The sequence below is a fragment of the Cetorhinus maximus genome, chromosome 20, assembly GCF_964194155.1.
Source record: "Cetorhinus maximus chromosome 20, sCetMax3.hap1.1, whole genome shotgun sequence".
NCBI classification, from domain to species: domain Eukaryota; kingdom Metazoa; phylum Chordata; class Chondrichthyes; order Lamniformes; family Cetorhinidae; genus Cetorhinus; species Cetorhinus maximus.
In genome coordinates, this window is record NC_135898.1 from 44,259,068 (window position 1) to 44,275,800 (window position 16,733).

The following is a 16,733-nucleotide window of genomic DNA, read 5'->3' on the forward strand; positions in this document are numbered from 1 at the left end:
GGGGGCAATCAATGGCTGGAGCCAGAGGACATCGTAGAGTGTTGAATGAATACTTCACATCCATCTTCACCCAAGAAAATGAGGAGGAAAGTATGGAACTCGAGGAGAGAGACTGCGAGGTTCTTGAGCAAATTGATATAGGGAGTGACAGGGTATTGGAGTTGTTGGCAGGTTTAAAAGTGGACAAATCTCCAGGCCTGAATGATTTGTGTCGCAGACTGCTGAGGAGGCAAGGGAGGAGATCACAGGGGTGCTAACCCAAATTTGTAATTCCTCACAAGGGGACACAAGTACAAAATGAGGGGTAGGATGTTTAGGGGGAATGTGAGGAAAAACCTTTTTAACCAGAGGGTGGTGACGGTCTGGAATGCACTGCCTGGGAGGGTTGTGGAGGCAGGTTGCCACACATCCTTTATAAAGTACCTGGATGAGCACTTGGCACATCATAACATTCAAGGCTATGGGCCAAATGTTGATATATGGGATTAGGTAGGTAGGTCAGGTGTTTCTCACGTGTCGGTGCAGACTCGATAGGCCGAAGGGCCTCTTCTGCGCTGTGTGATTCTGTGATTCTGAGTGTCACTCTGACAGAGAGAGAGAGAGAGAGAGCACTCCAACCCAGAAGGAAAAAAACAGTAAAACCTGGGGAATAAGAATACTGCTCTGAACTGCTCTTGTTTATCTTAAAATGGAACACCACTAAAACTGGGAAATAAGAGTTCTGGTCCAAACTGTTTTTTCCTTCTGGGAAGGTTCTCCGGAGGCCTTGGCCCAAGAGTTTGAGAGGAGGGGGCAGGTTTCCATAGGGAAGAGGCGGATCACCCTCTCTCCACCATTCCCGAATCTCCATCTCTCCCCAGTCTCCAGTCTCCCTCTCACCCCAAGCCCTCATTCCTATCTCTCCTCCTAAGCCTCCATTCTCCTCGAGTTCTGATTCCCCAGTCATGCCCCCTTAACCTCAGCATCACCACAATATCAGAGACCACTGGATTTCCCATTTGAGAAGCGCCCCATTCTCGTCGCGATTTTTTCTCCCAGGTTTTGAGGAATGGGCGGTTTCTATAATCAGGTGAGGAAAAGGCTGTAGTCAAGATTCACTTTCCAGTTTCAATTTCCACTTTCACTTTCAAGCAGCAATTCCTCGAAATCATGTGATTCCCGAAGGTATAAAAATATCTGAGGAGCCAAGTTTTATCTAGTGTTTCACTGAGCGGCTACCTGCAATCAAACTCGGTACAACCCAGATCAGCATCATGAGGTTAGTGATCGCAGCACTTTACACAGCATGATTACATGCCTTGGCTTGTTAAATAATCGTGACAGTGATGTCCCAATATTAATGGGGAGACAGGACTTGGGGGCAGGGTGGGAGACAGCGGGTCATGACACACACTATAGTGGATGTGAGAATGACTGATGTCTACAGGGATTCCTCATCATTTTACTTCCGAGTTTCATATTTTCAGTGCCTGTTAGATGGGAGTGAAGCGGACCCATGTGGCGCGGTTTCACCGAGACTATTTAAAGAGCCAGTTCACATGCGGGCAATGGGGGAGCAGGTTTGCACTTCGCTACATTGCGTTGGAAGAGGTACACACCGAATTATGGAATGAAGGAGGACAAAGGCTGCAGCCAGGTCTAATGAGGCGCCCCTGGATGCCTTTGGAATCCTCCGAGCAGCGCTTGTTACTCCAGCCCCTCTTGTCTTCGCTGCTGCGCTTTGTTGAGAATAACCCTTATCTCCCAGTAACCACTCACAGGGTCCTGAAGAGATGCAGCACCTGACATTCCTCCAAGGATAAAGTCATCAATGTAGCTGCCTGGGAACCAGCACAGACTGGCAAGATGTGCTTCCTGTGATCACAGACCAACAGGACACTCAGTCTCGAGTATCTTTTCTCTACAGGAATCCGACTAGCTGGTTTGTTGGTGCCCTGGTGCCTCTGTGGATCCAACTGATGATCCCCTGGACCTGAAGGAATCCATCACTGGTGACAAAGCCCAGTGTCCTCTATGCCTGCACTGGTTCCTTAGGGCTTCCTTTGCCAACCTCAGCTCCCCAGGTGATGCCAGCTTCCCCACCTCCCTCGCAAGAGTGTCAGCACTCACTGTTCACAATTGCAACCCTGTCAGCACCAGCAATGCCAACTCTGTGTCACTGTCTGAGCAGCTGAGCAATATTCCCTTTCTTAAATATGTTGACCATTAACCCCCATGACGCCCTGATGTGTCCCAGACACTGCATGTTCCTCCCAGTTAAAAATTCTGCTGGTCAGAAGGCTCTAAATAAGCTCAAAAATGAGCTGGACAACCAGTTAATTGGAGGCTTTTCCTGCTCCCCCACCCCCCACTCCCCCAGCCTCACTTGGAAAATCACATTGAATTCCAGAGGCACCAGACTCCAGTCACACACCTCAAAGGTGATTCTCAATGCACACCTGCACACCGCCTCTTCCCCATGGGCAATTGAAAATCCAACCCTTTCTCCCCATTCTATCTCCAACAGGGAATAGCCCACTATCTCGAACAGGGAACAGCCCACCCTCCCTCTCCCCATTCTATCTCCAACAGGGAACAGCCCTCCCTCCCACTGAGAATGTATGCAGCAGTCCCAGCTAAGTTCCAGGGGGTGGCAGTGTGGGGCTATTAGTTGCACACGTCATTACTGTCCAAATGGGGTGTACGTTTTTATAAAAGTCACATTCAGGAAGCTTCACTGGAACAATGCAGCAGGCCAAGGACAGACATGTGAGCATGAGAGCAGGGTGGAGTGTTGAAATGGCAAGCGACAGGGAGGTCTGGGTCATGCATGTCCTGGGTGATAACAGTGCGGAGAGTGAATTAAGAGCCGGGGAGAGGGACAGAGGCCCCCCAAACAGTGAATCAAACCAACACTGAAAAAACAAACAGTGACATCACAGGGTCATGAAGACTCGAAACGTTGACTGATTTCTTCTCCACCGATGCTGCCAGACCTGCTGAGTTTTTCCAGGTAATTCTGTTTTTGTTTTGGATTTCCAGCATCCGCAGTAGCTTTTAGCTTTTTGTTTTTACATCACAGGAGAGCAGGCAGGTAATTGACTGGTGAGTATTTCAGCTTTTAGCTTTGTTTTAGATTTAAATTAGCAGCTGAGTAATTATCATTTATTGATTATTATTAAATTAGTAACTTAAGGATAGGGGGACATTAAATAAATAATAAAGTTGAAACAACAAAAAAAAAGTGAGAGTGGAGCGGCTGTATAAAGAGTGAGAGTGGAGCAGCTGTATAAGGAGCAGGAGTTTACCTGTGAGGGAGTGGATCGGCTGTATAAAGAGTGGGAACAGAGCGGCTGTATAGGTGATAGACTGTCCACCAATATTCATTACAAGCCAACCGACTCCCACAGCTACCTCGACTACAGCTACCTCACACCCCGCTTTCTGTCAGGACTCCACCTCATTCTCTCAGTTCCTTCGCCTCCATCGCATCTGTTCTGATTATATCACTTTCAAAAACAGTTCCTCTGACATGTCTTCCTTCTTCCTTATAAGAGATTTTCCACCCATAGTGGTTAACAGGGCCCTAAACCGTGTCCGGCCCATCTCCTGCGCATCCACCCTCACACCTTCCTCTCCTTTCCAGAACCATGATAGCGTCCCCCTTGTCCCTTGTCCTCACTTATTAAACCACCAGCCTCTGCATTCAAAGGATCATCCTCTGCCCTTTCCGCCAACTCAAGCATTATGCCACCACCAAACACATCTTCCCTTCACCACCCCTGGCGGCATTCTGCGGGGATCATTCCCTCTGGGACACCCTGGTCCATTCCTCCATCACCCCCTACACCTCAACCCCCTCCCACGGCACCTTCCCATGCAACCGCAGAAGGTGCAACACCTGCCCCTTTACTTCCCCTCTCCTCACCGTCCAATGGCCCAAACACTCTTTTCAAGTGAAGCAGCATTTCACTTGCACTTCCCTCAATTTAGTCCACTGCATTCGCTGCTCCCAATGCGGTTTCCTCTACATTGGAGAGACCAAACGCAGACTGGATGACTGCTTTGCAGAACACCTTCGGTCTGTCCGCAAGCATTACCCAGACCTCCCTGTCGCTTGCCATTTCAACACTCCACCCTGCTCTCATGCCCACATGTCCGTCCTTGGCCTGCTACAATGTTCCAGTGAAGCTCAACGCAAACTGGAGGAACAGCACCTCATCTTCTGACTAGGCACTTTACAACCTTCTGGACTGAATATTGAGTTCAACAATTTTAGATCATGAACTCTCTCCTCCATCCCCACCCCCTTTCTGATCCCCCTTTTTTCCAATAATTTAGAAAGATTTTTCTTTTCCCACCTATTTCCATCAGGTATTTTTATTTTTGTTTTGGATTTCCAGCATCCGCAGTTTTTTGCTTTTATAACAGCCTGACATAGTCATCCTCATGGAATCATAACTTACAGATAATGTCCCAGACACCACCATCACCATCCCACCAGCAGGACAGACCCAGCAGAGATAGCGGAACAGTAGTATACAGTCAGGAGGCGGGAGGGAGTTGCCCTGGGAGTCCTCAACATCAACTCCGGACCCCATGAAGTCTCACGGCATCAGGTCAAACATGGGCAAGGAAACCTCCTGCCGATTACCACGTACCGCCCTCCCTCAGCTGATGAATCAGTGCTCCTCCACGTTGAACATCACCTAGACTCATAGGAAGCACTGAGGGTGGCAAGGGCGCAGAATGTACTGTGGGTGGGTGACTTCAATGTCCATTACCAAGAGTGGCTTGGTAGCAACATTACTGACCGAGTTGGCTGAGTCCTAAATAACATAGCTGTTAGACTGGGTTTGCGGAACCAACAAGAGGGAAAAACATACTTGACCTCATCCTCAGCAACCTGCCTGCCGCAGATGCAACTGCCCATGACAGTATCGGTAGGAGTGACCACCGCACAGTCATTGCGGAGTCAAAGTCCCACCTTCACATTGAGGATATCCTCAATCGTGTTGTGTGGCACCACCACCATACTAAATGGGATAGATTTCAAACAGGTTTAGCAACTCAAGACTGGGCATCCATGAGGCACTGTGGGCCATCAGCAGCAGCAGAATTGTACTCAAACACAATCTGTAACCTCATGGCCCGGCAAATCCCCCACTCTACTATTACCATCAAGCTAGGAGATCAACCCTGGTTCAATGAAGAGTGCAGAAGGGCATGCCAGGAGCAGCACCAGGCACACCTAAAAATGAGGTGTCAACCTGGTGAAGCTATAACACAGGACTACTTACATGCCAAACAGCATAAGCAGCAAGTGACAGACAGAGCTAAGCAATCCCACAACCAACGGATCAGATCTAAGCTCTGCAGTCCTGCCACATCCAGTCATGAATGGTAGTAGACAATCAAACAACTGTCTGGAGGAAGAGACACCTTAAATAACCCCATCCTCAATGATGGAGGAGCCCAGCACAGCAGTGCAAAAGATAAGGCTGAAGCATTCGCAACAATCTTCAACCAGAAGTGCTGAGTAGATGATCCATCTCGGTCTCCTTCAGAGGTCCCCAGCATCACAGATGCCAGTCTTCAGCCAATTTGATTCATTCCACGTGATATCAAGAAATGGCTGAAGGCACTGGACACTGCAAAGTCTATGGGCCTGACAATATTCCAGCAATAGTACTGAAGACTTGTGTTCCAGAATCTGCCGTGCCCGTAGCCAAGCTGTTCCAGTATAGCAACAACACTGGCATTCACCCGGCCGTGTGGAAAATTACCCAGGTATGTCCTGTACTCAAAAAGCAGGACGAATCCAACAAGGCCAATTACTACCCCATCAATCTACCCTCCATCATCAGTAAAGTAATGGAAGGGGTCATCAACAGTGCTATCAAGTGGAACTTGCTTAGCAATAACCTGCTCAATGGTGCCCAATTTGGGTTCCGCCAGGGCCACTCAGCTCCTGACCTCATTACAGCTTTGGTTCAAACTTGGACAAAAGAGCCGAACTCCAGAGGTGAGGTGAGAGTGACTGCACTTGATATCAAGGTGGCATTGGACCGAGTGTGGCATCAAGGAGCCCTAGCATAACTGGAGTAAATGGGAATCAGGGGGAAAACTCTACACTGGTTGGAGTCATACCTAGCTCAAAGGAAGATGGTTGTGGTTATTGGAGGACAGTCATCTCAGCTCCAGGACATCACTGAGGGAGTTCCTCAGGGTAGTGATCTATGCCCAACCATCTTCAGCTGCTTCATCAATGAACTTCCTTCTATCATCAAGTCAGAAGTTGGGATGTTCGCTGATGATTGCATAATGTTCAGCACCATTCGCGACTCCTCAGATACTGAAGCAGTCCAGGTTCAAATGCAGCAAGTCCTGGACAATATCCAGGCTTGGGCTGACAAATGGATTCGTGCCACACAAGTGTCAGGCAATGACCATCTCCAACAAGAGGGAATCCAACCATTGCCTTGATGTTCAACGGCATTACCATCACTGAATCCGCCGCTATCAACATCCTGGGGGTTACCATTGACCAAAAACTGAACTGGACTAGCCATATAAATACTGTAGCTACAAGAGCAGGTCAGAGGCTAGGAACCGTGCGATGAGTAACTCACCTCCTGACTCCCCAAAGCCTGTCCACCATCTACAAGGCACATGTCAGGAGTGTAATGGAACACTCCCACTTGCCTGGATGAGTGCAGCTGCCACAACGCTCCAGAAGCTGGACACCGTTCAGGACAAAGCAGTCCACTTGATTGGCACCACATCCACAAAAATTCACTCCCTCCACCACTGACGCACAGTAGCAGCAGTGTGTACCATGTACAAGATGCACTGCAGGAGTTCACCAAGGCTCCTCTGACAGCACCTTCCAAACTCACGACCACTACCACCTAGAAGCACAAGGGGAACAGATAGATGGGAACACCACCACCTGGAAGTTCCTCTTCAAGTCACTCACCAACCTGACTTGGAAATATATCGCCGTTCCTTCAGTGTCGCTTGGTCAAAATTATGGAACTCCCTTCCTAACAGCACCGTGGGTGTACCTACACCACATGGACTGCAAGAAGGCAGCTCACCACCACCTTCTCACGGGCAACTAGGGATGGGCAATAAATGCTGGCCCAGCCAGCGAAGCCCACATCCCGTGAACGAATAAAAGAAAGTCATACTTTACTGAATTCTAGATTAGTTTCAGATAGCAATCACTTTTGAATAGCAAAATTCCCAATTCCACATATCAATCAATCTCTCAACATGTCATTAATTGAAGTTCTGAACTCACAATATTCCGTTAATCTCTTTAAAGCCCCTACATAGCCAGCGATTGCCTCTCCTGGAAGCCCATTCCTCAAATTGAATTTAAAACACTGCACAGTGACTGAGGGCTTTGGCTTCAGGTGTTTTTTTGCAATGTTTACTAACTCGTCGAAAGCCTACAAGTCGGGGGTGTTAGGTGACGTGAGGCTGCGGATCAACCCATATGTTTTGCCGTTGCATGTGGACAAAAGAATCACCCTCTTCTTGTCCTCCCCTGCGATGTTGTTAGCGGTAAAGAAGAATGCTTGGCGTTCGACGTAATGAGACCAGTCATCAGAAACGGGGTCGAATGGTTCAAGATGCCCAAACTGCAGCATACTCGATGACTAAGGAGACTGCGCTTTCAAACCGCTTTCAATGTAGTGGCAAAGTAATGTAGCTGGCTTACCGCGGCTTTCTTGACTGCCGTCAATTCATCTGGTTTATCCTCGTCACCAGTTTTATGTTTTTTGGTTTTTCAGGTTTGTTTTGTCCGGCGAATACTAGCTGTACCCCTGATATTAACACATTAGTTGGTGCTTGAAACAACACAGGCAGAGAGACCGATTAACTGAACAAACACTGGTGGTTTATTGGAACTAAGAACAGAGCATGAACACCATGTGTGCTCCTTCAATCACCTCCAGCTCTAGACTTACACTTACCCAAGTACCTGCACTGTGTAGCGATTGGTCAATACAGTCACATGGTCAACTAACTACATTCTCTTAAAGGCATATAGCACTCCACTTTACCACAAGTACCCTAATAGAATTTCCCGGCTTGTTATTATCATGATTAGCTTCTTGCCTGAAGACATTCCCTGGGATTTTAAACAAAGCAGAGCTTATTTAACCTGATACAAAAACAAAAATAGCTGGAAAAACTCGGCATGTCTGACAGCAACTGTAGAGAGGAATACAGTTAACGTTTCGAGACCGTATAACTCTTCATCAGAACTAAAGAAAAGTAGAAATGAGATGAAATATAAGCTGGTTGAGGGGGGTGGGACAGTTAGAGCTGGATAGAGGGCCAGTGATAGGTGGAGGCAAAGAAGAGATTGCCAAAGATGATATAGACAAAAGGACAAAGGGGTGTTGATGGTGGTGATACCTGCTGAGTTTTTCCAGCTATTTTTGTTTTTGTTTCCGATTTCCAGCATCCGCAGTATTTTGCTTTTATTTAACCTCATGCCTGGTGACATTCCCCTTGGAGTAATAATTGCTGAGTGTGTGATGATTCTTTGAGAAAGGACATAAAGCTGAGGTTACCTATGCTTAACATTTCCCATCTTTTACTAGCCTTCTGTTGTCTTTGCAGTTCCATTTCAACCTTTTGCACAGATTCTCCAGTCACCTGCACAGGGTATAAGGGATCTCCTCTTCATGTGTGCTCAGGATCTTCCCCTTCTCCCACAGCTCCATTTCTTTCTCTCTGATTGTATATCTCATAGTGTTGAGGACCTGTGAATGGTGTGTACACTTTCCCCAATATGAATGCATATTGCATGCATGCATCCCATGATAAGATAAGGAGGTACATTGCTCCTTCAAGTGAAATGTCCTTGTAGACTTGTTGCAGCTCTTGTGTCAAGCAATATCAGTTAGAATAGTGGTTTTGAGGTAAGAAATGGGTGAATTTTTAAAGCTTTTGCTTTTCAGAAGTGAGTATACCTCTCAGATCCAGATTGTGAGAGAGAATATGAAAGGGAAAGATGCGAGTGAAGGTTCTGAGAGTGTTAGAGGATGCATCAACCAGGGCTACAAATACTCTCCATTGAAGCAAATCGAATAATTGTGTTCAAAAGACAATTTTGGAAGTGGCTGACTGAAGAGGCACGGTTGAAGTCAACAAAAAAGTTTGGGCCATTTGCCCATGATCTTCATTGGCTCCATGGAGTTCTTTGCTAAGTTGGTGTCTATAAATAGAAACATTGATTTTCAGTTTCATTTTCATTTCTGGGTGGAAACCTTGGTTTCACTGCAAAGGTTTTTGTTCTGATTCACATTCATGAAATCATCTTAAAGCAATTAATGACGGAGTTGATAAATAGCTGTAAAATGTAACACACCAAACACTCTTCGCGATCAGCTTACCATTACAAGTCAAGTTGAAGTTGAAATGAGAATCCAAGACATTTTCCACCTGATCAGAAATATGAGGTAAAGATCATTGGAATTTCTTTAGTATTGAAATTTGCGTGTAGACTATTGAACAAGGAGCTTGTTTTTCAGGAAAAAACTAGCGTACATTTCAAAGCAGTGAAAATGTGTAGAGTTGGTTCACAGTGAGGAGGGTATGGTGCTGACCAAGACTGGTGATCGTCAGAAAACCAGGCAGTAGGCAGATCTTTAAAAAATTTATATTGGTTAATAGTTCAAATTAAAATTAAACTTACTGTCCAATCAGACTTCATTAAGCATATAAAGTTAAATTTTTATTTTTATAATTGCATCCAGTCAACATCCTCAGGTTATATGTAGACTTTCAAGAAGTGAAGCTGTGTTCCATTGGCAATCTGTGAGTTTTACTCATGTAAAATGGGGATTTTCAGCATTTACATATGTATAAACGAAAGCAATTAGAAATATAAATCAAAGGGAGAGTATAGCATGAACCAGGATGGACAGGGGCGAATGTAGTATGGAATATAGCGGAATAGTTCCAGCTTAAAGTGGGTAGGAGAAGGAAGAGTGTGTGCTGAAATTGAGAATGAGTGTAGGGAAGATGAAAAGACAGGTCTGATAGTTTGAAATAAAAGCAGAAAGCCACGATGAACTGGGTGAGGGGGTAAAAAAGGGAGCGAGGATTGAGGGGGGAAGGGAGAAGAGTGTTTACATGAACAAGAGGCAGTTGGAGCAGAGAATGAGCTGGGATGGCTGGGGGATGAAGTGAGTCTACGGGAATTGAACAGGAAGGAAGCAAGAAAGAATTTGTGTCAATGTAACACCTTATCACACCTCACAGGAATGTCCCAAAGTGTCTCACAATCAATGAATTATTTTGAAATGTAGTTTGTGGGGAATGTGGCAGTTCCCTGCCCCCCCCCCTTCCCCCACTCCAATCAACCATCCCCAAACTGACACTCCACAACCCACCGAGGTCCCACCCACTGCCTCAGCTTGTGGTGGGCTTACTTGGTCCTGCAGCATTCAGCGACTATTTCCTCTATCCCTCCCTCCAGAGTCCTTTCCCACTTCACTCAGTTAACTTAAGGGGGAAATGCTGTACAACACATTTGTGACTTTTGGCATATGGACATCAGTAGTGGTGACCTGCCTCTTGAGCTGCTCCTCCAACTGGTGCAGGTTCACCCCCAGTGCCGTGACTTAAGGCAAGATAAAGACTTTGGGATTTTGACCCAGCGACAATTCAGGAAAACGATATAGTTCCAAGTCAGGATGGTTTGTGACTTCAAAGGCCACATGCAGGTGGTTATGTTCTCATGTACCCTGTTACCCATGTCCTTTTAAATGGTAGAGGTATAGGTTTAGAAGGTGCTGTCAAAGGAGCCTTGGCGAGTTGCTGTGGTGCATCTAGTAGGTGGTACACACTGCTGCCACTGTGTCCTGGGTGTGGAATGACTGAATGTTTAAAGTGGTGGATGCAGAAGGGGTTGGGTGGGGGCTAGTTGGTTTGCAATCAAGTGGGCTGCTTTGTCCTGGATGTTTTGAGTTTCTTTAGTGTTGTTAGTGCTGCACTTATCTAGACAAGTTGAGAGTATTCCATCACGCTCCTGACCTGTGCCTTGGAGATGGACTTTGGAGAATCAACAGGCAAGTTACTTGCCACCTGCTCTTGTGGGCTGGATTTTATGGGGGCAGTGTTTCTTGCCCTCCCCCCACCCATTTCCCCACCCACCCAATAGAAAAGTCAGTCACAAAATGACCGACTTTAAAAAAGGCAGCCCCTCAGCGCAATTACACAGCGGGTGGACTTAACAAGATGAAAGTGAGTCTTTGACTCTTTGGGGAGCTGCTGGCCCATCTGTATTCTGGAGTGAGGTGATTCCAGGCTTTTTGGGCGTAGAGGGATGGGGCACCCTAGGGAGGAGTGGCAAGGCGTCAGCCTTTGGGGGTCTGGGGAGGGACAAAAGGGGAGATACCATCTTGGGAGGCATGTCTCTCATGAACACAAGACACCCCTACCCACGAAGGAGGAACAATGATCTTTTTGACCAAATATAGCATATAAATGGCACACAGCTTCTGCACAAACTATATACATACACCAATCTACACTTTGAACTGCCTGCTTGTACTTAAATTCAAGGAGTCTCTGTATTGTGTTAATAAGTTGTCTTTCATCGCTAAGTTAATCTTGCTTTGCGGTAACACTTTTCCAAATAATCAAGCCTCTTGTCCTAAATTTCCTCCCTTTCTGGATTCAACCACCCTCCACACCCTCCACCACTCAGCCCACAAACCTGATCTGCCCCCTGCTGACTGCAAAGCAGACTTCCTGATCTTTAGATTCCTCATCTGACTGGAAATGAGAAGGGGGTGTTTTAGAATTAGTGCTCACAATTGAGTGAGGAGTCTCCTATTTCATAATGGAATGCAAGAATAACACTGAGATGTATTGTATAAATGCACCAAACAGATTGAGTATTTCAATTAGTGCTCCTGTTCATTAGGAGTGGAGGTGGTTGTAGCGTTACTATGTAGTGACTACTTGGCCAGGATCTAATACAATAGCCAGCATGGCAACCAAGAATAAACAGACCAAAAGTTTTGTAATCATAACCTTTTCCTTTAGCATGTCTGTGTGCAGTAACGTACAGAAGGATTCGTTGAAAGTGAAGCTCGATTGGCTTCAATGTCACTTCACGTGGGGGCCACAGAAAGAAAACATTGACTTGGATGATATGAAGCAAAGATTAGAAGATTCAATACAGCTTGATATGCCATATCAAGCCAGGTCTTACAACCAACTTGCTTTTGTAAACTGTCTGCAAGGAAACCATGAAGAGGCCATTCAAAACCTACAGGAAGCTGAAAGATTTCTGAGGGAGAATCATGAAGATGAATTTGAAAAAAGAAGCATCATCACCTATGGAAACTATGCCTGGGTATATTATCACATGGGACAACTAACAGAGGCTCAGTCCTACCTCGACAAGCTGGAGGAGATCTGTAAACAATTTCCTGATGCCTCTTATACAGCAAAGATTCCTGAAGTATGTGGGGAGAAGGGTTGGGCACTGTTGTCAACTGCTGCTCAATATTATGAAGAGGCAATGGAATGTTTTAAAAAGGCCCTGGAGGAAGATCCGGAGAACATTGACTGGAATATTGGTTATGCGACTGTTCTGTTTCGCCTGGAATGGTTTCCTGGTACTCCAGAGAGTCAAGGGCCCAGTGAATCAATAAAACAGTTGAGGCGTGTGCTGGAGCTTGATCCAGATCACACTGTAGCCATGGTGCTGTTGGCTCTAAAACTACAACAGTTCAATAAAATGGAGGAAGCACTTGAATTAGTCAAACAAGCATTGCATCAGTCCCCTGATCTTCCGTACGTGCTTCGTTATGCAGCAAAATTTTACAGAAGGAAAGGAGATGTGGAAAAAGCTGTGGAGATGCTGAAGAAAGGATTAGAAATAACTCCACATTCTATCTTCTTACACCATCAAATAGGTATGTGCTACAGAACCAAACTGAATCCACTGATGAAATATCGAGGCAGTAAAGATCCTCGCAATCCTGCTTTTCAACAGAAAGCTGAATTGATCAACCAATGCAAGTATCATTTTCAAAAGGCTTTTGAGAAGCGACCATTAACATCTATTAAACCCCAATTGGATTTTGCAGGAATATGTTTATTAAATGAAGAATATCTCAAAGCAAAGGAGATCTACAACCATCTACTGAAATTGGAAGGCATTCGTCCAGAAAATAAGCAGGCAATATGTTTACAGGCGGGTTTATTTGAACTCAATCACAAACAATCTGAATCAAATGCCATCACCCATTTTCTGGAAGGAATGAAAGTCAATTATGACTCAATACATCAGAAAAGGTGTCGAGAAAACTTGGAGATGATAGCTGCAAGACGGCTTCGCAGGAACCCAAGAGAAAGCAAGGCCCTTGGTGTTTTTGGGTTCCTGCACCAGCTGGATGGTGAGAGATGTGAAGCTATTAAATGCTTTGAAATGGCCTTGGAGTTTGATCCTGACAATGAAGAATATCTAAGTGCTCTTTGTGAATTACGCCTTTCCATCGAGGACAACAATGACTTTCCCAACTAAAACTAAACACATTTTGAAAACTGCATTAACGACCCTGATCTATAAACAGGTTCAGTCGGGCACATTTTCATTTATATTCTATTGGCAACTTCATTCAAATGAGCATTTCACTCATGTTTGCTTAATTTTCAAACCATTATCTTATTGTAATTATTCTAAATCCTTGTGCTTCATTCAGGAATATTAACCATACTGGTGAACTCATCAAATAGCATTTATTTCTGTATCATAAGAGCTTTTGCTGAGCGGGAAAAGAAACAAAATGAGATAGGATTTGGGGATTTAGAGATAATTGAGCTAAGTGGACAGAGCCACAATAATTCTTTATGAATTGTACGAACTAGTGTAAGTCAATAATAAACTTAACATGGGCCTGATTTTACCTCCAGATGGGTTTTGGGTGAGTGGTGAGGGGATTTGGAAACTCACTGTTTTCTGTACATACCGGGTCCAGGTCCAGGACAGAGCTGGCAGTGCAGTCGGGGCCCGATGATGTCACCAGACCCCCAGTCTGCATATGTTAATGAGGACCCCGCCCACTTTGGGTGAGCAGTTTAGCCCAGTTTCCAGCAAGTGGGTAGATTTAAAATCAGCACCATTAAGTTCTAACGTAACCTAGATAACTGGGTAGAAATATGTAAACTGGTGTCCAAATATAGATGAAAAATGTGTTTTGTTTGGATCATCATCCGGTTAATGATTTTAGTTGGAAAACATTATAGCTGGAGTTAGGATAAGCTTCAGTGCACTTTGACCATATGACTTATACTCATTTTTGGTGATAACAATGTCCAATGCAGCCTGTAGAGGGTATAATAAAACCAGTCTGCCACCCTATCTTTCACTTGCTGCCTCTTCACAGAAAAGTTCCCATTGGGTTAAATGCTTTCCATATGTGACAGCTGAGAAAGGGGCAACAATTACTGCAGACCCTTCAAATAAATCACCAACTTGATTCTGTTGCTTTGAGGATTTGCTGAGAAATGATCGGACTCCCACCCAGAGCTTTCATTCAGATCTCAGCCTCTATCACTGGGTGTCTCCCTGTCCTGTAACTTGTCAGCTTCACCAACTCTTCATCAAACCATCCGAGTCCCTCATTGGCCAACACAGGGCAGCTTGGACAACACGCAGAAAAGACCATTTTCTACAGGCTGTCACCATCTCGTGAAGGGAAATGCAGTGAACAGGGGAAGGATAAAGGATATAAAAAATGATTAAATTCAGTGAAAAAGAATAAAATGTAATAGCTACAGGTACCAATTCTCTAAACAGAGGTTTCAATTGTAATTGTATAATCAGAGACTGAATAGAAAATAACCAATAAAATGAATCCATGGCTAAGATTTTTTCTGTGATGCTGATTTCAGGGAATGAAAATGGTTTGTGTGGTACAGAATATGATGGGGATAAGATCTGCACGCTAATTTCTGACAGTCAGTAATGTTTATGGTCTAGATGAATGCAGGCCCCACAACACTCATGAAGCTTGACAACGTCCAGGACAAAGCAGCCCACTTGATTGGTACTCAAATCACAAACATTCACTCACTGTACCACCGATGCACAGTAGCAGCAGTGTGTACCATCTACAAGATGCACTGCAGGAATTCACCAAGGCTGCTTCGACAACATATTCCAAACCCACAACTTCTCCCATCCAGAAGGATAAGGAATTATTTTAACTCCAGATGGGTTTTGGGTGAGTGGTGAGGGGATTTGGAAACTCACTGGTTTCTGTACATACCGGGTCCAGGTCCAGGACAGAGCTGGCAGTGCAGTCAAGGCCCAATGATGTCACCAGACCCCCAGGCTGCATTTGTTAACGACGACCCCGCCCACTTTGGGTGAGCAGTTTAGCCCAGTTTCCAGCAAGTGGGTAGATTTAAAATCAGCACCATCAAGCACCATCAGAATGGAGCAGATAAATGGAAGCACCACCACTTGGCAAATCCTCCCCAAGCCACACACCATCCTGACTTGGAAATATATCACCGTTCCTCACTGTCGCTGGGTCAAAATCCTGGAATTCCCACCCTAACAGCACTGTGGGTGTACCTACACCACATGGACTGCAGCAGTTCAAGAAGGCAGCTCACCACCACCTTCTCAAGGGCAACTAGGGATGGGCAATAATTGCTGGCCTAGCCAGCGACACCAAAATCCCATGAATAAACAAAAACAAAACATTTTTATGAACGACATTTCACACGTTTCATTCAGGTCAACGCATCGCAACTTGGGCACAAGTTACAAATTCCATTTTGAGATTGGCAATTTGGAGATTGAGATCTCGGCTAAAGGTAGACACTGTAAAGAGATGAAAGCTAAGTGGACATAAAGCGAGGTGAATAGTAATTAAAACTTTATCAATACAAACACAGATTCTATCAACAGAAGTCACACATGTCGATAATGTTTGCCTCCTGGAACTCAGACTGCAATTCTTCTCTGCCAATGAGGATGGTTTCCAATCTCCATTTGTCTCTTTGATAATTTTTTAAAGGCAATTGGCAAAATCATTCCAGAATTGCACTAAGCGAAGTGGCTGCAGAGATAGTGGAGGAATTGGTCAAAATATTCCAGAACTCACTGGATTCCGGGAGGGTCCCAGCGGATTGGAAAACTGCTAATATGACGCCCCTGTTCAAGAAGGGAGGGAGACAAATAACAGGAAACTATAGCCCAGTCAGCCTAACATCTGTCGTTGGCAAAATGCTAGAGTCCATTATTAAGCAAGAATTCGTTAACACACAGAAGACAGAGAGTCGGGATTAATGAGTCTTTTTCAGGTTGGAAAAACATAACTAATGGAGTGCCACAAGGGCCTCAATTATTTACTATCTATATTAATGACTTGGAGGAGGGGGCAGAGTGTAATGTATCCAAATTTGCTGACGATGCAAAAATAGGTAGGAAGTCATGTTGTGATGAAGATGTAAGGAATCTGCAAGGGAATATAGAAACATTGAGGGAATGGGCAAAAACTTGGCAGATGGAGTTTAATGTCGGAAAGTGTGAGGTCATGCACTTTGGTAGGAAGAATCAAAAGGCAGACTATTATTTAAATGGAGAGAGACTCCAAAAAAGTGCAGTACAGAGGGATCTGGGTGTTCTTATGCATGAAACACAGAAAGTTGGCATGCAGGTGCAGCAAGTAATTAAGAAGCAAATGGAATTTTGGCCT

General features: G+C 45.1%; 1 protein-coding gene and 1 pseudogene across 2 annotated transcripts in view; both read left to right on the plus strand.

Moving 5' to 3' along the window:
- The first annotated feature begins 1,048 nt into the window (after nt 1-1,048).
- LOC144695067 (antiviral innate immune response effector IFIT1-like) overlaps nt 1,049-16,733 on the plus strand; it is a 32,091-nt pseudogene continuing 16,406 nt past the window's right edge. Inside the window, exon 1 of the transcript XR_013579857.1 lies at nt 1,049-1,258. The product of XR_013579857.1 is annotated as an antiviral innate immune response effector IFIT1-like (transcript). The remainder of the gene's footprint in view (nt 1,259-16,733) is intronic.
- LOC144695064 (interferon-induced protein with tetratricopeptide repeats 5-like) lies at nt 9,287-13,898 on the plus strand. Its single transcript, XM_078565975.1, has 2 exons — nt 9,287-9,461; nt 12,058-13,898. Exons 1-2 carry the CDS (start codon nt 9,421-9,423, stop codon nt 13,544-13,546), a joined length of 1,530 nt encoding a protein of 509 aa, XP_078422101.1. The 5' UTR covers nt 9,287-9,420; the 3' UTR covers nt 13,547-13,898.

Excerpts from the sequence above, each read along its gene's own strand:
- LOC144695064 (XM_078565975.1), top strand. The coding sequence starts at position 9,421 with ATGAGAATCCAAGACATTTTCCACCTGATCAGAAATATGAG. Across the intron at positions 9,462-12,057 it reads CACCTGATCAGAAATATGAG|CATGTCTGTGTGCAGTAACG; the intron begins GTAAAGATCATT and ends CTTTTCCTTTAG.